General features: G+C 39.1%; 1 protein-coding gene across 1 annotated transcript in view; it reads right to left on the bottom strand.

Annotated features, from left to right (window-relative positions):
* Nucleotides 1–691: 691 nt before the first annotated feature.
* nrn1l (neuritin 1 like) overlaps nucleotides 692–26,163 on the bottom strand; it is a 60,806-nt gene continuing 35,334 nt past the window's right edge. Inside the window, exons 2-3 of the mRNA XM_011476345.3 lie at nucleotides 14,560–14,710; nucleotides 692–1,717 (exon numbers count right to left, since the gene is read on the bottom strand). Coding sequence (XP_011474647.1) covers nucleotides 1,420–1,717; nucleotides 14,560–14,710 — 449 coding nt within the window. The 3' untranslated portion in view covers nucleotides 692–1,419. The remainder of the gene's footprint in view (nucleotides 1,718–14,559; nucleotides 14,711–26,163) is intronic.

Here is a 26,163-nt window from a genome sequence, read left to right as displayed (position 1 = left end):
TGTCACCGGCGACACCTCGAGAGTTAAAGGGTTAAAAGTGAAGAACTGGTGTTCTCTCCAAATAAAAAGAAGCATTTAAAGCACCGATGTTATAACTTTTTAGAGTTTTAACCTAGTATGTAGCTACAACAGTTTGGAATAGTTGTAAAAATAATACAGTAAATTACATAAATCCAGAACTTTAATTTCTAATCACATTAAAAAAGAATTGCCTAAATGCTGGAATAGTTGTGGCCCAATATGTTGCGTAAATTTCAGAACCCCAATTCTTACATTCTGATTTTTTTGTTTAGTTTCCTAACCTTTCACAAACTATAACCCATAAGAACCCAGACCCATGTTCCTGAATGTAGAATACACCAAAATCCAAGTGAACCACTTAACACATTTCTGATTTTTTTCTGTTACACTGATGTTACCATGGGTTCTTTTGGATAAAAAAAAAAAAAAAGAAAATCAACCACAACGGATGACAAATCTCGGCTGATCTGCTTTTTTCTCCATCAGTTTGTTGCAAATTGTTTTACAACAACTATGAGCAAAAAATAAAAAAAAACAATGACAGTCACTGTAAAGCAAACCAAGAGAAAAAATGATGTATTGGTTGCAGCAAAATAACAAAATAACCTCTGCTGGGGATTTTACCATTAAAACAGGACATTGTGGAGCAAAAACGTACAAACCCATCATATACAATAAAATTATTTATTGTTTACATATTCTATTTGTTAAAGTTTGTCTGGTTCAGTCATTTCCTAAATGGACGTTTGGTGGTATCCATTGTTAGTTGGTATTTGGACGTGTCTTTTGGCCAACAAGAGCTTTGATGGAGATTGAAAGGATTTGTTCAATTTTTCTGTCAGTTTTCAAAAACATGGTAGAGAAAAACAGAGAACATAATCTTACCAATGAATGACAGCAGACACTACAGCATTTCATTTAACAAAGTGAAAAAAGCTACAATGTAAAGTCTTCAACTGGAACAAACCGCAGTGGCTTTCGTTTACATCTTTCATTTTACAGTTAAAAAGATGAATTCCATCACATGCAAGCTTACTGGAGCAAGATTTAAGAGGACAGGGAATGATGACAGAATCTCTTATGCATCTGTTAAACTATGTATGTGTCCTCAAGCCTTTCTTTTTTCTTTTTTTTTCTTTTTTTACAGAAGTTCTGTTGCATTGTATGATTTTCCAACAGAGACTAATTAAAGGACAGAGAATATACAGGAAACGGCACAGCAGTTCTTAAAAGAGATTTGTTCTTTAAAAAAAAAACCTGTCAGGCCTCTGAGCATGCAGTTAGAAAGATTTATCCCTAGCAAAGCAGAGGAGGCGGTGGAAAGTCTACAGACCTGTGGAAAGAGAAAAATACACAAAGTTTGTTTGTATTTACACTAGTCCCATTTTCTCAGGGTGGTTATATCCAAAGCAACAAGAGCAGCACTGGAGACAGTGACACCAGAGTGTGAAGGTCGCCTGCAAGATGGTTGGCGTGCCCTCTTAGAGACTCCTGATTGACCTCCTCTTTCTTCTGGGAGCCGCGAGGCCTGGAGGAGGCTACTGTGTGACTCTTGCGGTTGGAGCACATGTCATAGAGGTTTCCGGAGAACTGCATCTTCTTGGACTCCTGACGAAGAGACTCCCAGACGGCCGCAGCCTCCTCAGGACATCCAGCCATCGCCAAGTTGGCACAGTCATGAAACTCATCCCATGACCTGCAGAGAGGAAAGGTGGAAAAAAAGACAAGTGGAATTTACATCTAAAGCCTCATGACACTTGAAAAAAATGAACTGTGAAGTCTACATTGGCATATTTTCAAAATTAAAACAGTCACTTTGGTAGAAGAAGTTTTCGTTTGTTTAGAAAGTGAATTTATTACAGCAAAAGACATGATGTAAACATTTGTCAACGTTTTATTACAACATTTCTGGTTATTTGTAAGTAGTTTGCTGCTGCTTGACACAAGTTAATGAGCAAACAATATGAACAGTTTAGAGATTTTTCATTTATTAAAACACAGTGGAGAAATAAATCAAACCGATTTGTTTGTTGGCTTTTAAGTTTCTCCCAAAGTTAGAAGCTCCTATAATTGCTGCTTAAATGTTTAATGAGTTCCATAAAAAGTGCAAAAAGATCACATTGGTAAATCCAGCTGTCTCTAAGTACTGCACTTTGATTTATCTCTGCAGCAGCTAAAGTAATTGATCCCCACCATCTAATCCAGACAAATAAATCCAAATGAGATGAAACACTTTGTCGCTGTGATGTGAGGCAGTCTCGCTAAGTGTTTTCCTCTCGTGTGAACTTTTTTTGACATGAAAAAAGCTTTCCTTTTTCATTTTTGTCGGTGACAGAAATCAAATCAAACCAATCTAGCACACATGTAGCTCTAACAGACTCATGTGCACAGCTGCTGTCTTTGTGGAGTAGACAGAACAGATGTAGAACAGTCATCCTCTGATTGGAAGATTGCAGCTTTGGTTCCTGCTCAGCATTCTAACATGTTAAAGTGTCTGTAAGCATGACCATGACAACCGTGTTGGTGACCCTCCTGCAGTTCAGCTCTGCCAGCAACAATCAGTGCATGAGTGTGTGGATAAATGGGGGTGAAGCTGGTAAATCCTTTAAGCTTTCAAAGATGACAGAGAAGCAGTATTTAAGTAGACACAATTTACTAAACTGGTAAACCATTCACTGCATTTTTGTGTATGTTTGTCGATGTATTAAACAAAACCACATGAGGGGCTCACCTTAGTTTTCAGAAGCTGCAGGAGAAAGGATTTACCTGCTGCTGAGCTGTGTGTGCAGGAGCACATGCGTGTGCTTGCAGGTTTGTGTGTTTACAGGTGTGTGTGTATGCAGATGTGTCTGTGTTTGCAGGTGTAGGGGTTTCAATAAACATTTTTTTGCAGGTATGTGTGTTGACAAGTGTGTGTTTGTAGGTGTGTTTATTTACAGATAGATGTGAGTGTGGTTGTATGTGCTTGCTGCTGTGTTTGTTTGGAAGTGTGTGTGTATGGGGGGGGGGGGTGTTCACAGGTGTGTGTGTTTGCAAATGTATGTGCTTGCTGCTGTGTGTGTTTGGAAGAATGGGTGTTCACAGGTGTGTGTTAGCATATGTGTGCATTCAGAGCGATGCGTGTTTGCAGGTCTGTGTGTTTGCAGGTGTATGTGTTCACAGGTGTGTGTTCACAGGTGTGTGCATTCAGAGCGATGCGTGTTTGCAGGACTGTGGGTTTGCAGGTGTATGTGTTTACGGGTGTGTGTGTTCACAGGTGTGTGTTATCATGTGTGTGCATTCAGAGCGATGCGTGTTTGCAGGACTGTGGGTTTGCAGGTGTATGTGTTTACGGGTGTGTGTGTTCACAGGTGTGTGTTATCATATGTGTGCATTCAGAGCGATGCGTGTTTTCAGGTCTGTGGGTTTGCAGGTGTATGTGTTTACAGGTGTGTGTGTTCACAGGTGTGTGTTATCATATGTGTGCATTCAGAGCGATGCGTGTTTTCAGGTCTGTGGGTTTGCAGGTGTATGTGTTTACGGGTGTGTGTGTTCACAGGTGTGTGTTATCATGTGTGTGCATTCAGAGCGATGCGTGTTTTCAGGTCTGTGGGTTTGCAGGTGTATGTGTTTACAGGTGTGTGTGTTCACAGGTGTGTGTTATCATATGTGTGCATTCAGAGCGATGCGTGTTTTCAGGTCTGTGGGTTTGCAGGTGTATGTGTTTACGGGTGTGTGTGTTCACAGGTGTGTGTTATCATGTGTGTGCATTCAGAGCGATGCGTGTTTTCAGGTCTGTGGGTTTGCAGGTGTATGTGTTTACAGGTGTGTGTGTTCACAGGTGTGTGTTATCATATGTGTGCATTCAGAGCGATGCGTGTTTTCAGGTCTGTGGGTTTGCAGGTGTATGTGTTTACAGGTGTGTGTGTTCACAGGTGTGTGTCATCATATGTGTGCATTCAGAGCGATGCGTGTTTTCAGGTCTTTGGGTTTGCAGGTGTATGTGTTTACAGGTGTGTGTGTTCACAGGTGTGTGTTATCATATGTGTGCATTCAGAGCGATGCGTGTTTTCAGGTCTGTGGGTTTGCAGGTGTATGTGTTTACGGGTGTGTGTGTTCACAGGTGTGTGTCATCATATGTGTGCATTCAGAGCGATGCGGGTTTTCAGGTCTGTGGGTTTGCAGGTGTATGTGTTTACGGTTGTGTGTGTTCACAGGTGTGTGTCATCATATGTGTGCATTCAGAGCGATGCGTGTTTTCAGGTCTGTGGGTTTGCAGGTGTATGTGTTTACAGGTGTGTGTGTTCACAGGTGTGTGTTATCATATGTGTGCATTCAGAGCGATGCGTGTTTTCAGGTCTGTGGGTTTGCAGGTGTATGTGTTTACAGGTGTGTGTGTTCACAGGTGTGTGTTATCATATGTGTGCATTCAGAGCGATGCGGGTTTTCAGGTCTGTGGGTTTGCAGGTGTATGTGTTTACAGGTGTGTGTGTTCACAGGTGTGTGTTATCATATGTGTGCATTCAGAGCGATGCGGGTTTTCAGGTCTGTGGGTTTGCAGGTGTATGTGTTTACGGGTGTGTGTGTTCACAGGTGTGTGTCATCATATGTGTGCATTCAGAGCGATGCGTGTTTTCAGGTCTGTGGGTTTGCAGGTGTATGTGTTTACAGGTGTGTGTGTTCACAGGTGTGTGTTATCATATGTGTGCATTCAGAGCGATGCGTGTGTGCAGGTCTGTGTGTTCACAGGTGTATGTTATATGTGTGTATTCAGAGGGATGTGTGTTTGCAAATCTGTATGTTTGCAAGTGTATTTGTTTACTAGTGTGTGTGCAGGCATGTGTGTGTGCAGGTGTATATGTCTAGGTGAGTGTGTGTTTTTATGTGTACATGTGTGTGTGTAAATCATAGGCATCAGAGGCACTAAAGGGTTTAACTACTAACTAATTTTATATCAAGTCTGTGTGTCTGCTTCAGTGCGACAGTCAGTGGAGGTGGACGGGTTCGTTTGTCCTTGAGCTCTTCTTTAGTCAAAAAATGAACCAGAGGCATAAGTGGCTTTTCTAAAACACAAATGATCTCTGCAGAAGCGAATTTTTTGAGAAACTAAGTATAATTTCTTCTGATTACTGCCTAACCTGCTGAATCTAAATGATTACTTCCACAAAACAAAGTTAGGGACTTGAAAAAAGTATTTAAAAATATGTGTGTTTCATCAAAAAAAATGGAAGAGTGGATAGTTCTCAATGTCGCTGACACATTTTAGTCTGAAAGAGTGGAACAAAACCACGGAACAAAACATGGACTTAAGAACCATTATCCTCCCACAGAGAACACTTGGAACAGTGGAAAGAGAACCTTCTATAAAAGAATGACTGAACAAAATTACTTGAAGAAAACACAAAGAAGGACTAATCCAGGAGCTCAAAAAAACCATGAAAAGAATCTGAAGACTCCACTTAACTCAGTCAAAGTTGGAGTTCATGATTCTACAACAAAAAAACGATTTCTGACCCCAAAAAAAATCCATCTGAGATTTCACGAAGAAAAATCCCAACGAGCAAAAAAAGACCAAAACTGGACAAAAATATCTCGATTACCGTTTGGACAAATTTTCAGTAAATAATGAAGAGACAAAGAAAGGTATGCCTCTCGTTACATTTAAAGTTGAAGTGCTAGAATAAAAATGTTTTAGTTTGTATTTTTTACAGAGTTTAGCAGAAGAACAACGACCCAAAGCAGAGAGTCCAGCTTTGAATGTTTAAAAACCTAATAAAGGTTAGGCAGGGTATTGACGAAAAGTCTGGATTTAAAGACCCACTCTGACGAAAATTGTGTTTTTTGGTGTTTTTAACATGTTCTTGTGCCATTTTCTTTGATAATGAGGACTTAAATAAAGATATATGAGTTAAATTTAGTCTAAAAACAACACAATCATAACTAAAAGAAATAAATTTTACCACGGATGAAAAATTGATTGGAGTGGTACTTTAAATCTGAAATTGTTTAAGCTGGAAGAACCTGCCATTTTTCTGAATTTAAACAATTCTGCAAAGAGGAGTAGAACTAAATCCCTGCACAAGAATAATTACAGCCTTTTGTAACAGTTTCAGCTTCAACCAAAAGAGCATTTTTCAGGGTTAGGTGTCATTTTGGCCGCTCTCTGACCGTCTTTAACATTCAAACAACAGTAAAGCTAAAGAAACACTGTAGACCAGCATCTTTGGCTACTCTGCTTTGAAGGTCTACAGGACTTGATTTATTGAATGTTTTCATCTATTACACCTTTCAATGGCAAACCCCCAATCCCACACACAAAACTGAACATTTCTCTAATACCGCCTAAAATATTTGCTCGTTAGTTCTTCAAATTTTCCACTGCACTTTGCGACACTGTTGCAGGTCAATTTTCTGTCATTTTCTGTTATCTATTCAGTCATTGCAGCTTCCTGAATTGACTCTTCCATCTCAAAAGCTGCGCCTAACTTTTCACTCCATCTACTGAAATCACCTTAGTAAAGTCCAGTCTGTCTATTCTTACACTTCCTGCTGACATCCCCTCAGTCCCCTTTTTGCCTTCTGTGCAGATTTTTCTCTGCCTCCACAAATGTAGAATATTTACAAAGCCCATAGTCTGTTTTAAGTTGAACAGCAATTAAAATAGGAAATAACTTTTGCTGCTGAAGTATGTTAAGTGTGAATGTCAGAGGAGAAAATAACAAGATGGAAACAAAAATGTTGCAGCCTTTTTCACATCCTGCAGAAAGAGGACATAAAGCAGCATGAAGGTTTATGTACTAAAAGAATAAAAACTTAACTGAACTGTGTCACAGCCTTTAAACTACGACGTGTCGTTTGAGCTGAAAGAAGCAGAGGAATGAAAAGAATTCAGCTATTCTTGGGGAAGAGTTTGACAAAGCTTTCATATTAAACACGACGCACCTCAGCTGCTGTGGCCTTCATCAGCTGAACAGGGGCTTCAAGAAGGCTGTTGACGAAGGGGAAAAACACATTTTTCCTTTCTGCTACGACTTGATCTATATTTTGCAGCAGAAATAAGTTATTTTATTTATCTGTTGGACTAATTCATTTTTGAGCTGAAAAATCTCTCTGTTCTTTATTAACAGGAATTTATTATTAGAATGTAATCTTTCTTTCGTCAATTTAAATCCTTTCAACAATAATGAACTTGGGAATATTTGTCCTTTTTTCCCCCTTGCAGCTGTTTGAATCTGAAGTGCGCGTTAGCCGAGGGCTGAAAGGAACTTTAAACTGAGGCATAAATAGAGAAAAGGATTGCTGCAGTGGGACGTTCTTATCTAAATCTGCAGAGAACCAAAATATAAAAGCAGATGGAGGGGGTGTGCAGGGAGGAGATTGAGTGAAAGAACTTAACCTTTTAAGCGGGAGTTGTCTGATAATCGCATTCTAGCTCTCACTGATCAAACAACAGATTTTTTACACCTGTTTTTTTTAATAAAGAACAAGAAAGGGGAATGAAAAAAGAATCATATTGGTCGAATGCAATAAAAACACATTTCATCATTTAAAAAATATATTATTTCAATATGCTGTTGCTGAACCTAAAATATTAATTTTGGAGCCACACAGAAATATAGTGGACCAAGGGGGGGGAGGGGGGACATATCAATAGTTTCTACACACTTTATTTTCAAAGTTTTACTTTCTGGAAATAAGAACTTTTAAAGTCCACCAATCAATCTCTTCCACTGTTATTGAATTTACCTATAGAGACAAAAGGTCAGCAAACTCAAGGAGCTGAACAGAGGAGCCAAACCAAAGTCTGTTTTTTTTACATGATCTGCTTCATGTCTCAGGTGAGAAGTTCCACCTGAACGTTGGTGTCAAACAACCAAACTTACTTGCAAAGGGACTCTGGTGTGATCTGCTAAATGCAGTCTAATGCCTTAGCCACATTCACTCGTACTGGGGCTGTGGGTTTTTGGGTTGTCTAGGCCTGTGGAGGGTCGTAGACATCTAAGAGGAGCGCAGATATGTCCTGCAGTTACCCGTCAGCTTGGGTGGCCACTTTGCCCATGAAAGTGGAACATGGCATTGTTGTGCATGTGGTAAGTATAAAGTGAAGTATTTGTAAGGATAATGTAAGTCACATGTACATTTAGATTATGCTGTTATGCTACATTACATGGTGCAAGTCCTGCCTCCTTAATGACCGCGCGGGGTTTGCGGGTGAAACGTAGCTGTCAGCAGGAAGCTCACTCAAACTGTGCTCTGTTTTTCTAATTTCCTAAATTCTAACAGTCAGGATGTGAGCAAAGAGCGCATGGGGCGGCAGAAGCTCAAGTGGTAGAGCAGGTCGTCCAATGACCGAAGGGTCGGCGGTTCAATCCCCGCACCCCAGCCAGTTGTCGTTGTGTCCTTGGGCAAGACGCTTCCACCCTCCCTGCCTCCAGTGTAGCTCCACTGGTGTGTGACTGTGTATGAATGTCCCGGTGATGGTCAGAGTTGCCGTAGGCGCAAAACCGGCAGCCACGCCTCTGTCAGTCTGCCCCAGGGCAGCTGAGGCTACATCAGTAGATTACCATCACCAAGTATGAATGAGGAGTGAATGAATAATGGACACATTGTAATTTCTTTGAGCAACAAGAAAAAGCACAGATAAATCTAATCCATTATTATTATTATTATTATTATTATTATTATTATTATTATTATTATTATTATTATTATTATTATTATTATTATTATTATTATTATTATTATATTTATCACTGAACATCACTAACCGGGTCCTAGCACAGTGCACAGGATTTGGGGGGGGTATAAAAAAATAAAAAATCTGTACGACATACCTGAATCTGACATACTTTACCCCTTCTTAACATCACGTGTTGTCAGTGTTCAGTACAGCCTGTCGCCCACAGCATTTCCATAGGAAAAAATGTGCACCAACATTTACACCTTGTGAGCTCAACAAGCTGTCTACGACCTGAAAATTGCCTGCGTGCCCTATACAAGTCTGCCCATGTTTCACCCACATCAGCTCATATCCATCTATAAAGGCGCGTTTTTGTATGTGCTTTTAGCATATGGTGTTTACACTGAACTGTTGTTACATAATGCTAGCACACGTACCCACAGCTGGAAGAGTACGGAGAGAAAATAGACACACAGGATGTCTGTGCGTAAAGTTGGATTTGTAACTTGTGTCTGCCTAAATCTATTTTCTTTTTATACTGATTGGTCAAAGTTCAACTGGTTTAACTTTTAGTTCAGTCCCACTGATTGAGGGGCATTAGTGTCCATTGGGAGAAAGAGGGGGAAAAAACTACAGCATAAGTCCAAAAAATGAAACTTACAAAAAAGCTTAAAACTTTTCAGTATTTGTAGATTTGTGACAAGTTTACTGCCTTAACCAACAGCGCTCAGAAGACCAAAAAAGTTTATTCTTTTCCTGTTCAGATCTCATTGTCAGGCTTTTCTGACTCTAAAAGTAAGCTTTGGTGACATTTCCAGGCAGTTTTAGTAAGAAGCAAACCAAAATAAATGTCAGTATAAACATTTAAAGGCTTTTTCACCCATTCAGACCAGGTCCATGGATCTATCCTGGAGTTACACACCCCTGAAATGAAGACAGGAAAAAGGTTTTGATGCATTTCTGAAACCCTCCTGTCAATGAACAAAACACAAAGACTAAACTGCCTGGCATCCTTGTGAGGATGAGATGCTCATTCAGGATCAAAACTCGTTTGATTTTATTCAGATATGAATAAATCTAAAGGTTCTGAGGACACCTTGCATACTGGAGGAAATTTTATCCATATTTGTGTTCATAAATTGTAAATTTGAACCATTTATTCATTTAATAGAACTTATAATGGTTTATTTAAAATTACATTTATAATAGGCACAGTATGTAGGTATGAGTCCGTGTTCAGCACAGACTAAGGAGCAGAATATATAGTAATAAAACAGCACGAGCTTCATGCAGTTCTTCTCGCCTGGTTTTAAAGTTTAATAAACTAGAAAAGAACGACATGAAACTAGTATAATTTAAAAGTAGTTGCTATTTTTATGCAATTTTATGCAGACTGTTCAAGAAAAGGTTAGAGTCTAATTCTACTGAGCCTCTTTTCATCGTATGTTTAGCCTCACATATTTCCTTTCACCTCTCCTTCTCTGGATCAACAGTGAATGATTGCAGCAGCATTATGCTTATTGTGGATATGAGGAATAAAAGCAGCGAGGTGCTCCTGGGATAACTCTGACAATGGAGCAGCCTTGGCCTAGATGCAAATCATAGCCTCTTATTCAGAGAGCGCGCCATGGCGGATGGAGCGTGCGAGTGTTTGCGGATCTTCAGAGGGGAGCTACCACCTCATTAGGTTGCTCTCATGGAAGTGCTAAAACTGTGTTCCTGAGAGGAGAGACGGAGGAAGGAAAAACAGAGTGAGGAGATGGAGGGAGGCGAAACAGAATAAGTGAAGTGAGGACATGGAGTGTGTTTGTGCGAGCTCTCGTATGCCTGCATTAGGCAACAGTCACACCGAGGTGGCTGAGGTGCAGGATTAGTCATTTAATTGGTACCTTAAGGAATAGAGGAGACTTAACAACGATGGAGTGGTACCAGGATTGGGCTGCAGGGCCATGGTGACTCAGGGCCACACACTTGCACAAGTTGTTATTGTGTGGAAATTTTCTAAAGCCTCTTTCTTAACCCTATTTTAATCAGGCATTACAGATAAAAAGCAGCTCCGTGCCTCGTGTCATCATTAGAAGGATCTGCAAGCAGACAAATGAGCTGAAGTTGGTGACAGAGCACGCTTTATTTGTTTTAACAAGGGACTCTTCAAGGATAATCAACAGCTAACCTGGATAACAAGGTTAAAACTGCTGCAGCTGTGTTTTTTTTTTAACATCTTAAACTGATTTAATCCCCTCCACTTTGGTGGGGCAAGTTAGTACTACAGAAGAACTACAGAACACTGTAATTCCAAAGTTAGAAAGTGCAGATTGAAATTTGAATGAATTTTAAAAAATTATTTATTTGGAAAATGACAGGCAAGAGTTGATCAAACTTTTGCTAAATTTCTAATGAACTCCTGCCGTTCAGAACAACTTTTTATTACATTTTTTTTTACAAAAAATGAAAAGAAAACACAAGACTTTAAAATAGACAGATGAAACAAAACAGAGTGCTTGAAAAGGAGTGGGTAGAAGAAAAATCTTGTATGATCCCACCCCTTTTTACAACACCTTATGTTGTACATATTTCTATTCACAGGTTTTTTTTCCCCAAAACATTCATATTACCTTCTGTATAGCACCTATGCAGAAGTGACATTTACTCATTCATTTTTTTTTTGGTTTTTCTTAATCATTTCTAGCCTTGTAAAGTTTCATCAGTGACATCGTGAAGGTTTTTTTGAATGAGTGTAAACCTTTGGTTGTTTTAAACCTTCATCCAACCCGTTCCATGAATCCACACTACAAATCGATAAGCACCTTTTCTTTTATGTAGTACGAATGCACTGCTTTTGGAAGTTTAGCAGTTTTCTTAACTTGTAACCCCCATCTCTGTCCTTGAACATCTTTTGTATATTTATTGGAAGTAAGTTATTTTTGGCTTATAATGAGTGCTGTTTTAAGTTTAATTAGTTCCCATAATTTCAATAAACCTGACTTTAAAAACAGTGCATTTGTATGCATCCCATAATCCACACCATGAACTATTTGAATAGCTTTTTTTTGTAAGATGTACAAAGACTGTGGATTTTTTTATAAGTATTTCCCCAAACGTCTACACTGTACTATATTATACAAGTTTAGCCCTGACTTGCTTTATTTGTGACTTCTAGCTAATTTTGTGGTCCATAATTACTCCAAGGAACTCAATTTCAGTCACTCTTTCCACCACATGATCATTGATAGTAACTTTTATTTCTAAATCTGCAGGAATATATTTCTTAAAGTCATATATGTTTGTATTTATACGGCTGAATGTCAAACAATGTAAAATATAAATAAAGTAGTAAAAATGAAAAGTTTGCTTTGAGATATATCCATTTGAAACCACATCATCCAATGCACAAAACTTTTAATTACATATAGCTTGAAGAGAATGTTTGCTGTGGAAATGAGCATTTGTCAATTACTGGATTTGTTCTGTTTATTTCTGCTCTCATTTTTAATTTTTTGAGTTAATGGTTGTCTGTTGTTTTGTTTTGGTTTGGCCTTGATGTGCTGAGTCTCCAAACATTACACATCCCTTGTTAATATTTCAAAGTAATTTTTAATCGTGTGTTAAAATATTTAAAAAAAAAAAGCTAAGTAAAGAAAAATGATTCTTTCAACCACAGCTGTAAGCACTGAAACATGTTTTGAGTAAAGCCGTCTTTACTAAAAAGTCAAGTTGGAAAAAAAGCGAGGCCTGTTAAAGTACATTCAATAAAAGCGTAAGATGTCAGGTCTCCGTCGGTCTTTTCCATCTGATGCATCTGCATTTGCCGCCACCAAAGCTCCCCAAGATTAGTTTTAGTTGATGTGAAATTTCAGCTGACAGAAACAGAGCTTTCATCTTTCCATAATCTAATTCCAAGACTGTTCTCACACTAATATCTTCCTCTTCCTGGTTGGAATGATTCCCCTGGAAGATGGATGACAAAGGTGCATAGAAATAGAGAGGTGAGCAGAGAATGGGAGATGAGTGATGGATGCTTAGAGGATACAAAGAGGTGAAGAAGCAAGAGGATGAACAGATGGGAAGGAAGAAGGAAAATGCATCATTGGATCCAAAGCCCAACAGTAACAGGAAAAGAAAAGCAGTAAGTCTGTACTTTAAAGACCCACGCCAATGAAAATTGTGTTTTCAACATGTTTTTGTTGCATTTTCTCATGATGGAGGACGTAAATAAAGAAGATTAAGATTAAGGGTGTATTCAGACTGGACACATTTGGTCCGCTTAAAGTGAAGCAGAGCTTGTTTCCCCGGATAAAGGGCAGCTAGGACCAGGTACCACTCTGACCCATCTTTCTAGGGGGTCTTGCTTCATTCCCAATTGGACTGAGCTTCAGTTTGCTCTGAGATTTCTCAGTCTGAATGGTCTCTGTGCTTGGAGCGCAACAACTGAACCAAAACGGCCACCGTATCCGGTCGTCACGTGATGTAAACAGATTAGGAAATTCAAATTAAAATTAAAATTATGACGAGAAGACAGCTCAAAGTGCTGTACATAAAAACAAAAACAAATGCAATAAAATACAATGAAATACATTCAATTAGCCCCGCGCATTCGGTCCGGACCAAATTATCCGGTCGGAATACACCCTAAAATTGTGTTTGAATATTTCTTTGTTTCAAATCATTGTGAATCAGGAGTAGATGAAAAGACTGTTGGAAAAAGCTAATAGGTGTGACAAATAGAAGCTACAGTCGACGGACCAAAAGCTCCCTGCTCCCAGTCCAATGCATTCCCTTCAAGACTAGATCCATGTGCGTCTTTGTTTGCCTCGTCTGAGTTGGCATTCTGGATCAAAACTGTAAGGCTGGATGGCTCTGATACTGCTCACCATTTCTGTTGCCCCACTAATGTTAAGTTGGGGTTATAAAGGGCTGTAGGCTATCAGGAGACAGTGTAAACAAAGCGATGATGCGAAATGAGGGCGCGCTTACTCCACGCCAACAGTTCTGCCTAGTCGGCAGTTGGAGTGAGTCTTTAAAACAACACATCCAAAATCTGTTACAACGTTTTGTTCTGGGTAGTTTCCTTTATTTTACTAAGACAAAACTATTCTCTGCAGCAGTCGAATTTTTACATCAACGGGTGTGGTTCTTTCATAAATTTCAGCTCCACTATATGATCTGTTGGTGTCTTTCTGGTTTCCATCTCCTGAAACTTCAAATGCTTCAAAACTATGTTTAAAATTTCCACCTGAACTTATTCTTCACAAACATTTGTAAAATCTTCTGGCCGATCGGATAAGGAGTTATATACAGAGTTTCTCAGAAACAGCCTGAGTTCAGTTTTCCTTACTACGTTGCACACTCATCTTTGTTCCAGGAGCTCTTCCTTTTGTGTGCATGTTCAAGGTGAGTTCAAACAGAGATGTCATGGGGAGCGTCGTCGAAGCTGCAAACTTTTGTTCAGTGTCCTTCTTCAAACTCCCCCTGAGAGTGGAAATGTTGGTACTCCCATTCTTCATGAGTCTCAGCGGATTAAAAAGGCTGCTACAGTGCTCTTTTAAAAAAAATTGTTTGATAAATTCTATCTGTGAATGAAGAGTCAATCAGGAAGTCCAATGAGGGATGAGAGAGCCTGGCCCTGAGAAAGTGTATTGTTGTAGAGTGTGGGGTATGTGCAGTAGAGTGACTGTTCGACTGAACTGCTTATCCAAACTCCGAAAACGTGTTTCCCCAGAGAGCTCGTGTCGTTGTACTCTGAGCCTCACTGGACACGGACACTCATTAATACTGACCAACTGCTTTGTGGATGGGAAAGCTGGAAGTCAGCAGACTCTCTGCTCTACCAGAATTCATGTGTTGCTTTTTGTGCAAGTGTGGGGACGGCGGTAAATGACCTGCAGATGGAGTGAATCTCGTGCGGGTCCTCGTCCTTGTGAGCGCTGTCCGTCAGGCTGTCGCCCAGAGCCATGAGACACTGAGCAAAACCCTTGTAAATGGAGTGACACCTTCTGGGTGATGCTGCAGCCACAGGACATGGGCTCAACACTGGAAAGCAGAGCAGAAACTCCCATCAGGTCAGAGCTACCCTGAGAACCTTTCTAGAAAGCCAACTGGTTTTGGGATGGGCTGGATAGATTAGGATTATTGTGTTCTGTTTCATGGTAGCCAAGTTTAATCAAATCAAGAGAGACAGGAATAAACCAGGCAGGACCATAATTCCACATGACATGGCTGAGCAGTGTTATATTTTTAAGATCCTAAGAGCAATTTTTACCCTTTCTGTGTGCTTGTCCCGGAATTTTCCTTTGGCGTTTACAAGGTATGCAACTATTAATTGATTTATATTCCTATATATGAACCAAAATTATCTGTCTGAGGTAAATTGTGACCCAAATTGACCTATACTATTATAATATTGATTCAAAATGACATTAAACAATTTTATCAACATTGAAAAATGCCATTTAGATTGAGGCATGGTAGGTTTATTTTGCTATAAAATAGGTCATCAAATCAGGTCGAATCGGACCGTTCTAAATGAACCAAAATCAACTATCAATCAGATCGAAAACAAATTATTATATGACTCAGTCCAATTTTCATATACAGTCAATGGTTGGCAATTTCAATAATAATATGCCCTACATTTGGTTTCATCAGGCATTTAAATACATAAAATACATTCAAAATTTTCTAAAGTTAAAAATGCAAAAGTTTTGACACAGAAAAAGTTTGAAAAATAAAAAAGTAAGCTGCAAAATTCTTAAGTATCACTGACATTCAGTCAGATTTTGAGGGTGAAACATTCATCTACAGAAGTATGAGGTGTGTCCCTGCAGCTTTGGATAATACAGGAGAGGAGAGACATCGTTTTTGCAAACAGGAGAAAGAATCAATCAATAAATAAGCAATCGGTCTGTCTGACACGCGTCTGCGAAAACTAAATCAACCGCCTCTTCTCGTCACGGAGGTGACAGGCTGAAAGAGAAACAGGAACGTGTGACTGACAGAAACTTTTTAATTATTTTTATCTGTCAGCGTTTCCTCCCTCCACGCACTGCTTCTGCAGCTGTGATAAAGGAAAAACGAGGAAACCTCCAAAAATTGTTGTCATCTGTTGCTCATTCCTGCTTGAATATAACTCGTACAAAATCCTTTATTTGTTTATTTTAGTGATTCTATTTCTGAAGAACAAGCAAACCTTGTAATGCCGCATTGCTGTAGGGAAACATTTTCTGTGCTGGTGTCAGTCAGGCATCAAGAAACCGTTAAATCAAAATAAGGTCACAGAAAAATCAATTGTTTGTGTTTACAGGATTCCAAGAAACTGGACAAGTTCAGGTAGGAAATGTGGAAGGGTCAAAAAATGTGAAAAATGTGCTTTTGTGTGGTTTTATGAATTATTGGTGTATAGAGAAGAACCAGAGTGAGACTTTATCGTCTTTCTACTCCATCTCAAACTTTTCCTTTTTTGTTGTTGTTGTATACTCTCAAAATTAAACTTTTAGCTGAAAGTTGTTTGAGAAAAGCTTTTTAAATGGAAAAATAATGCTTTTTTCACGATGTTGTGGCTTAAAAAAAACCATTAAAACGAGTACCAATGATTAAAAACTAATTACATGTGGGGTTCCACAAGGCTTCGTTTTGAGCTTCAGAGATTTTTACATCCTTGTGTTAAAATCTCCATAAAAACTTGAAACCCACTTGAGAAAAGTAGGTTTATAGCAGAAGATCAGGTGTTAAAGCTGCAAAAAGGAGCAATAGACTGTACCACTTCCAGGTTTTACCAAGAGTTTTGTAAAAACAAAAAAAAAAGTACTGTGAAAGTTTTACTTTCAGTGTAACCACACACCTTCAAAAAGTCCTCTTTTGACTCAGTCCTCAGAATATTTGTCCTAAAATCTTGTCTGCCGGGGGCTTTCCTCCCTGTTGGACATGCCTGTGATGCACCACTACGTTTTCTTACCAGATGTCCAAATCACCTCAACTGGCTCTTCTTGATGTGAAAGCGCAGCAGGAAACCACAGTGTGTGTTTTTTTCTCTGCATTGGTTCTTTTGAGTCCTAAAATAATCATTTTAAACATCAAACATGTGAAAATCATTGTTTTAACAATGCAAAAAAGAAAAGATGGCTGTTTCTCTGTGTAGTAAAGGGTAAGTGTTTCAGGTGTGAACTCACAACTGTGGAGGGGTTGTGACTGGCAGAACAAGAAGAGGGAGATCATTGTGGAGCCAATAATTCCCTCCTCAGATGTACGATGCGCACAGATGCATCACACCATGGTTAGAGTCTAAACAGCGAGTGAGGTCACACGGGTGAGAGGAAGCCTCTCGACATGAGAAAGAGTTCTGCAGGTGAGCAGCAAATGTTAACTGGGTCGGACACTGCATGGACACAGCTCCTCCCACCGCCTCACAGACTTGGTCTTAATATTTAATGTACCGCAGCCTTTCTGACCAAGGTCTTTGTTTTCTTCTAGGAATATTATTGATTTAAGGGCGAACTCTTCATGCAGGCTGAGAGTAGCAGGATACACCCATCCTCATCAAGATTTCATGACGTCCAAGAGAAGAAAAGCAGATAGAGGAGATAATTAATAAAAAAAAAGGTGGGACAGAGTAGATGACAAAAATCAGCAAAAAAAAAAAGATCTAACTGTACTAAAACATGATTTGAAATTCTTTTTGTCCGTCAAGAGAGACATCAAATTGATGTAATTTATCTAAGTTTGTCATCGTGGGTCTGTTTAAGTGCTACAGTTCTGATTGCTGTTGTTTACCAGAGTGAATGCAAATGAAGAGAGCAATCCCTCTTCTGTGGAAGTGGTCCTCTTTAGAAAAGTGCAGCACGATTATCGCCAGACGCTGAATTAAATTCCAGGGGGTGCAGATAGGAAATCAAGGTAGAAAGGTGCATCTGTTCAGCTGGCAGGAGTCTGTGGTTCAGGATCAGCAAGGATGAGAGCATGAATAAGGGTTTTACACTTTCTAAAATGAAACAGTAATATCTAAATATTCTTACTAAGGATGTAAGGGATACAGATGAGCATCAAAAAAATTGATTTAGCGCCAGGAGTTGCAGCAGTGTCTGTTGAAAACCACAGATACAAATGAGATTATGCTGATTAAAAGGTATATAATCAATCGTGAAGTAAAGGATCAATATCTGGCAAACTTTGACCATTTCTCTTCTGGTTGTGTCTCTACCGTCTTTGCCTTTTTATGGACATGTGATGCAAACAAAGACATCCAATCACAAGCTGCTTCTACCAAGTCGGGTTAGTTCCAGTTGGCTCAGACGTGGGCACTGAGGGCCGCATTCCTGCATGTTTTCCAGCATACCCTGCTCTGGCATGTTCTAATTGGCTGGACACACCTGAAGCAGGTAATCAGCCATGAGTAGGGCAAGATTATTGGCTGGACACACCTGAACCAGGTAATCAGGCATGAGTAGGGCAAGACTATCTGGAAATCATGCAGACACACCGGCCCTCGAGGCCTGGAATTGCCCACCCCTGAGTTGGCTAAAGGTGAACCACAGTGAGGCATGTGGGTTGTGTGCACTAAACTTATGATAACCAGTTTTTTCACAGTACTTCAAACAATACCTAAATAAATGAATGACACCTTTTTTTAACCACAATGAACAAAACAATGTAAAAGACCCTGAATGCCAGTTTAAATGTTTGAATATGTTACGTCAAAGACATTTTGTTTTCGTCCCCTAAAATAAAAAGTGTAAAAAAAAAAGTCTCTGTTCAAAAAAAAATTTTCATTTAAATATTTAGAGTGTATCCAATCTAAATAATTGGACTATCGTATCGCCACAAAGTTTGCTGAAGCTTTTATTTTTTATTTGTGAGAGGTAAAGATACGCACCCCTAATTTTTATTGAAATTCTTTAAAGAATAAAAGCCTAAACTGGAGTTTTACATCCCTTCTGTGTCAGAGAAGATGCCAGCATTGGCATACTGTATGCCTCTGTCGTGTAAAAATGATCAAAAGCATAATGAAAACTAAATGTCAATGTGTTTTAAACATCGCTAATATTTGGCTTTATTGTTTAAAAACAAACTTCACCCAAACTTATTGTTTAAGTGTTTTTCAGACTCTGTCGAGCCTGTACAGATTTTAAAGAAACAAATGTTACAATTTCTCATTTTTTATATTTTCTGTTTTATCAATCTTTAAAATTTTATGTCTGAGAACCAGTTTTCATCTGTAGAATAGAAATGTGGAAACTGCATGCTTCGACAAATGGCATCCAAAATACACTCGAATCAATTCAAATGTTAAAAAAAGGGGGACAAACTTTTTTCTGGATTATTTCAACTCAGAAAACTAAAATATAACTCAGGAAAAGGACATAAACTTGATTAAAGTGAAACCACTTTGACCCAAAAAATAAATATTGTTCCAGAAAATAACCCAAAACTTTATCCCAATATGGATTATTGGGTTAATGAAATAATCCAAGTCCTCCAAGAGTGCACAGTTAATTTTGTAAATAAGGACTAAATTAGAGAAACAACATTTGAATTACAGACTCTAATGTCAGTTACAGACCAACCCCACCTGAGAAAAATGTCCAGAAAAATGTCAAAGCATGGAAAGCTGCAGCATCGGTCATTTTACTTCAATTCTCTAGGGATAGCGAGCTTTGCGTCTGTGATTTTAATCCTCATTTTTTACTCCAGCACTCTACAACTGTCTGCTGTGAACCCCCTTTTCCTTTAGGTTGTGACCCATTAATGTCCAAAAGAGCAAAATAAGCAGAAACAAGGAAAACACCAGCAACAGACCACTAAAGCTGCTTCTACTGAGCCATGAGGAATTACTGAGATGGATTACTTTGGTTTAAGTCCCTGTGTTGTTTTATTAATGAACAGTCCCATGTAAACAAAAATCTTACCTCTATGAGTTTGATGCTTTTTTTGTTTTCCGACAATAAAAGTTTTCGCGTAGTCTTTTTTGTGTGTGTGAATGTGAAAACCAATCCAAAGAAGTGGGGAGGGGGGGAGGGGAACAGAAGGAAGCCCAACAATGCAATATAAACATCAGGAATCAGTGGAGTGGGAGCCAAAATGCAGAAGGTCGAACTCATCGCAGAAACTGATTACTTAACATGTATGATGACAGAAACATGGTAAAACAACAACAGAAACAAAAAAGGATTGGAAAGGTGAGCTGAAATAGCAAGACTGAAAACCAGACACTTAAATACTCAGGATGACTCAACTAGAGACATCTGTGGATGATCATCAATTGAAATCCGGTGAGTCTGAGACTGAGGGAAAAGCACAAACCCAAAAAAAAAGATCCACAACTGACACCAAACAACCCCAACTAAAGGGCAGAATCCTTACGGTAAAGGGGAAGAAAAAATCTCATACTTAACACGCTTTTTTATTTTGTCTTATTTGTTTATTTTGTGCAGCAGCTGTGCAAACAAAGGCTTTTAGGTTGAACGGTCTCAAGTTCTGTAACAAACTTTCTGGGTAAACCAGTTGTAGTCCACACTAAGCTCCTTTTAAAGAAGTGTTACAATTTTTTAGTTCAGCAGACAGCGACTCAAAAATATCAATATATCAATTTTACTCCAACATGAAGGGGAAATTATAAGAGCTGAAACTTCATGCAGCGTTAATGTATTTTTTCCCACTGCAGATCATAATTGGTCTACTTGGTGTCTCACCAGCAGAAGGATTTAAAAATAGAACTAGTCTGTACACAGAACAAGTCATGGGATGCCATATTTCTCATCAAAAATGCAAATTTGATTCAGGTAATATGTCCACAGGAAGCTTTTATTTATGTCTGAGCATAAATCTCTTCAACAACCAAGTCAATAACAGGAATGGATGGAATGACACAAATCATTCATGATTTTGTGTTTGCAACTCACAGGTTGAGTTCCTCACATGAATGTTGCAAGAGTGTACAGAAATGTCATTTCATTTATAAAAAGTGTAAGGAAAAAACTTGGCCAAAGTTCAGGAAAATGCATTTTCACTCCAAGATATTGACTCAAAATGTGCATAACAGCTACAACAACTTTATGCACAGAGCCATTAACTCAAAAAAAGATTTCTGAGAAGTATTAAAAGCCTATTTTGTCGACATTCAAAGGCACTTAGCCTAACTGAACTAATTAAAACTTTAAGTAGCTAAAATGTTTCACTCTGACATGAAGAAACAGAGGAAATAAGGCAACTGCCAAAAGAAGAAAAAAACTCCAACTGCCAAAGATGTTTGCTTTCTGTGAAGTGGGAAAAGAGGGTCAACAGAGAGCTTGCTGATTAACTGTTTTTTGACCTTCCTCGATTAATATTTGATATCTGGGCCAAAAGTGAGGTAGGAGAGTCAGACAACAGCAGAAGATGGAGAAAAGGACAGAACTGGAAAGTGAAGACAATCTGTGCTTTCCAGATTACTGTTAAAAAGTACAGAAATGTTCCATTTCTCTGATGGAAATCACAAAGTTGGTCCTTGTATGGACATATTTTATGATGATTGACAAATAAACTATGTGTAAAACTTTGTTTTTTATAGTGAAATTGGTGAAATTTGGAAGTTCAGCTCTCAGCAAACTTTTTTTGTTTTACTTTTAGAGGAAGTTTCCTTTTAATTTTAGTATTAATGAAGGTCCTGTCTAATCTTCTAAAGCAGTGGTCCACAACCCCCAGGCCGCAAACTGGTACCTGTCCATGGGACGCTTGGTACTGAGGCGCAAAGAAAAAGGAACACGCCCTACATTTTTTCTGTTTCATTTATAATCTGATTCTCAAAGGAACTACTATTTGGGAAAAATACTTGATTCTCTCCACCACTTCTGACTTTTTTTCATCTTAAGTCGCTCGGTTATGTGTCAAAAATCCATCCACTGCTCTCTTAAAGCGGCTAAATTGAAACCATCAAGCTAACAAAGTTAACATAAAAACAAACGTATTTGGAAAGGGTCTTTTCACAGAAAAGATCCAGTGAGGAAACATCAGAAGAAACTTTGACTTTAAAATAAAACAAATCTGCTATTAACTTACAAAAACCAGGAGAACTTACTCTAAATATGCATTCATTACAACTCATTACAACAGTTGTTCCCACAGACCAATACAATGATCCATAATATTCAGCGACAGGTTGTCTATTGTTCTGAGGTTGCTGCTAATAAAGTTTCTCAAACGGTGGATTCACAGTTATGATTTTTTTAGAAAATACACAATTTAGTGACCATTATTTTTATTTATCCGTTTAACCTTGAAAGTCAGGCGAGGCTGTATTGGTGTTCAATGTTTTAGCTTCCACTTTGATAGTTATGGGTTCAGGAAAAATCTACGTCACATTTTGATTGTGACTGCACAAAGTTTAGTGGAAGAATAAAGTTTAAGATATTTTACAGAGGATGAGGATAAACTTTACCCTCTAAAGTTAAGGAAAAAAAATTGAAGTAAAAAAAAAAAAGTTAAATGCCGACTTTGACCTTGTACAGCCTTGAAAATATTATCTGACATTCAACAGGTCCAGAAAAAAGGTTGGAGACCACTGTTCTAAAAGAAGTTATAAACTGGAGATGTTGATTGACCATTTCAGGCTTGTCACCTAAACACTTGGCTTGATAAATAAGTTCATTGGCAGTAAAGGAATAGGTGATTAGTTTTTATTCAAGCAGATATGACTAGTTGCAAGATCAATACATTGCTGGGGGTGTAGATTTAAGGCATGTTGACTGTTCTGAACCATAAAGAATCTCACAAGGCTTTCCTCTTATGACATGCAGCCAACCAGAAACTCCCTGAAAGGAGGGAAAGATTAAGGTTATTTGTTTCCTGAACTCCATCAATGATTTTTATCATGGTTTTATACCGTTTGTTGGATCTGAAAAAAACTGAGGTCGGCAAACCTCAGAGCTTTATAAACAAGTTACATCTATCACATATTCTGTGCTCAAAGCTTCAGACAAAACACTTGGATCTTTTCAGGGTATTCACAGCATTCAAAAAGATTTAGACAGTCTGTAGTTTGTTCTTCCTGTAAAGGTAGACAGCTCACCTTTTCCCCTCACAAATTCCTCCTACGCTTTAGAACATGTCTGCACAGAAAACTTTTTTTTCTGCTTTTTTTAAACCATAAAAATGTCTGCATTTTTTTTTAGAAGTTATCTGAAACTGTGTGCTGGAGGAAGTGTAAATAACTCTAGACCTTCTTTATCTGTCCAGTCGCCAAAACAACCAGAAGATCCGATGTTTTTCAACAAGTACCATGATCTCTTCATTACAGGTCTTATCTATATACACCAATTTCCAGTGCAAGGGGTGAAAACAGGAGACTCTAACAAATACCCAGCTTATCTGAGCTAAACTTTAATTGTTTTGAGATTAGGCTGTGGGGCAGTTCAAACTTTGCGAGGGCTCTGTGCAAGATAATCCTAATTTTTACTTTGTGAATTAGGATTAGATCACCATAAAGCACCTCTCAACTCGCGGTGGTGTGTCTACATCAACACAGATGTAGGCAATTAGGTTGAACTGTCTCAAAAACTCTGCTCGTCTCTACTGTTCATTGCTAGTGGAGTTTGTGATTGTTGGATGCAGACCTTTTTATGTACCCCGGGAATTTTATTATAGGAGAGTAAATTCCACCTCACGCCGATGCTAAAGAGGATGTGGGTGAGCTCTACAGAGCCATTAGTGAGCTGCAGATTGCTTGCCCTGACGGACTGTTTCTTATTGCCGGAGATTCCAATCATACAACTCTCAAGCCAGTGCTCCCTAAACTCCATCAGTATGTGGACTTTGCAATAAGAGGGGATATCATGCTGAATCTTGTTTATTCAAACACTCCCAGTGCAAATTGTACAGAGCCCCACCTCAATTTCCGATAGAACACCTTTCTGTTCTGTTAATGCCAGTAACACATACCCAAAACTGGTTCTATAGGGCCATCTCAGCTCTTCCAGACTGTTTTGAATGCCCAGAATACTATAACACCAGGTCTTTTATACATCGCCATAGAGCTTTGAAAGAAGAAGTATGGAGCAAGATTCACCAGATTTGTACTTCTTCGAGATTTCACACCAAACCTCTTCCAACAGTGAGTACATGTGCTGGTATTGGGTAGTGACAGTCCAGTGTGCACACCATATGCCAAAAGCAGGTTCAAGAATGCCTGTTACACATTTTTTATGCTAAGTGTATTTAATCTCTTTTACATACATTTAATACTTTGACGGGGTTCAACTTTGATAAAGCAAACTCTGATGTTTGCCCTGGTATGATTTTTGAAGGACACGTTTGGTCTAGGTATCTTTCCACTGAGCAGCCAGGAGGAGAGAGCAGACAGCATCAATTTGACGCCGCATCCAGAAAGATACATGTAACAACGAGTTAGAGCACAAGCCACACCTCCATGACCATCCATTTTCTAAACCCGATTCATTCCTTTTGGAGTCACTGGGCTGCCGGAACCTGAACCTTTTACTATTTGTGTGTATGCAGACAGGAATGCAGAATGCCCCTGCTGCCATAATTTAACTAATTTTTACTTCTCGATGCAATGCATGCTGCTTGAAACACCAGAGCTCCATACAACTTTGGTCCAACCTTTTAATTGTTCATTCATTCATTCATTCATTCATTTTCTTAACCGTTTTATCCCTTTCGGGGTCACGGGGCTGCCGGAGCCTATCCCGGCCACTTGTGGGCGAAGGCAGGGGGGACACCCTGAACAAGTCGCCAGTTTGTTGCAGGGTCCTTTTAATTGTCTTTTAATAAATTGATTAATTTTTAGAACCAAGTTTTTGTCACTTACTTCCTCATCAACCAACTTGGGGAGGCCGGGCTACCTCAACACCACCCAATGTGGTGAGAAAAACAAAGTCATTTTGTTGACATCAGTGCATACTGTTTGTAGGGAGTGACTAGCTTGTGTAGCAACCGCCCTAGTGGTTTCCTGATGAACTGACTTCACTTCCTGTTCTTTAGTTTTCAAACAGGGCTCAAACTGGAAGTCAAAGGGTTTTCCCTTGGCAGAGACGCCTCTGCAGCAACACAGAATCACAGCCGCTGTCCTCGGAGAACAGAATACAGATGGCAGAAGAGTCTGCGTTGTAAACACACAAACACACACACACACAAAGTACTGATCTATTCATGAGCGCGCCTGTGCAGGGGCTGGCAAGATCACTGCTGACTGGACTGAAATGCTGCTGATGCCTGCTGCTCACCTCACTTGACAAACACACACACGCATACACCCACACACACACACCCACACACCGAGATCCCCGGGGAACAAATCATTGATTACACCTGCGGCTATTTTTCTTCAGGTGTCAATCCACCCATAAATGATGATTGTGCGCCCCCCTCCCCACACACACACCTTCTCAGTCTGTTTTAGACACTGTTTTTAGATGGGACACCATGGTGATTTTCACTATGACAACTTTGACGCATCTCCGCATGACAACACATGAAGATAATGATGCTGAGGCCTCATCGCGTGAGAAAAAGCTCCCATTGAGACTGTTTACATCCATACCCGTGTGTGTGCGCGTGTGAGGTGTTCAGGCATTCTTCTCAGAGGATCCGAAGCACAAAAGTCAACAACACCACCGGTCCAGGTCAGGTGTCTGAGCAAGACTGACTGACCTACTCTGCCTTTTATTAACACCGCTGTGTGCTTTTTATCTCTTTAGGGGGCTGACAATCCCAGAATGAAACGCATATGAAAGGAGGAGAAAGAAAGGTGTCAGATCAGCAGGTCTTTCATTAGGCTTCAGGTGACCAACTTACAGCAGATGTGTAAAAAGTAATAAAGTGCACAGAGAGGCTTTGTGGGCAACTTCAGGGCTTGTTAACATGAAAAGATGAGTAGCAAAAGATAAAATCGAGAGGTGGGGGCTGGTTGGGGTGGGATTTGTTCAGTCGTTTGAAGCTTCATTCTGAAATGTTGAAGTTTTTCCTACACAGATGACAACTGTTTAAGGTAAGGCTCGTGTTTCATCCACTCAAAAAGATTTCAAAGAGTAAAACCTACATCCGAATAAACTCTGCCAAGCCCAAAGGAGCCACGTTGACTTCACCTAGGCAGAACACCTACTGTTTTGCAAAGTTTTAGCATTTTAAAGTCATATTTCAAAGCTTTCCATCAGGTTTTGACTGTAATAATGCATACAGAAAAGAGAAATATGCTTTGAGATCGTTTTACCATAATAAATGTATGAATCCATTCGGTAAGTGTTTCACTATGGAAGTAACATCTTGCAACTACATACAGAAAGACTTAGACACATTTTTATTTAAAAATTAAAACATATTATCTAGCTCAAGTAATGCAACACCTTCAAGTTGCAACTGGGGCTGAAAAAATATATAACAAAAATAAAGTCTATACAGTTGTAACTTCATTTTTTCTGTTTATTATAAAAGAACATAATTCTGCGTTTTCTTTCTATTTCGGAAGTTTCTAATTGATCATTTGAACTTTATTTAAATCG

The sequence above is a fragment of the Oryzias latipes genome, chromosome 6 (genome assembly GCF_002234675.1).
Source record: "Oryzias latipes chromosome 6, ASM223467v1".
Lineage (NCBI taxonomy): Eukaryota > Metazoa > Chordata > Actinopteri > Beloniformes > Adrianichthyidae > Oryzias > Oryzias latipes.
Note: the sequence above shows the minus strand (reverse complement) of the source record. Positions and strands in the feature narration are given on the sequence as shown.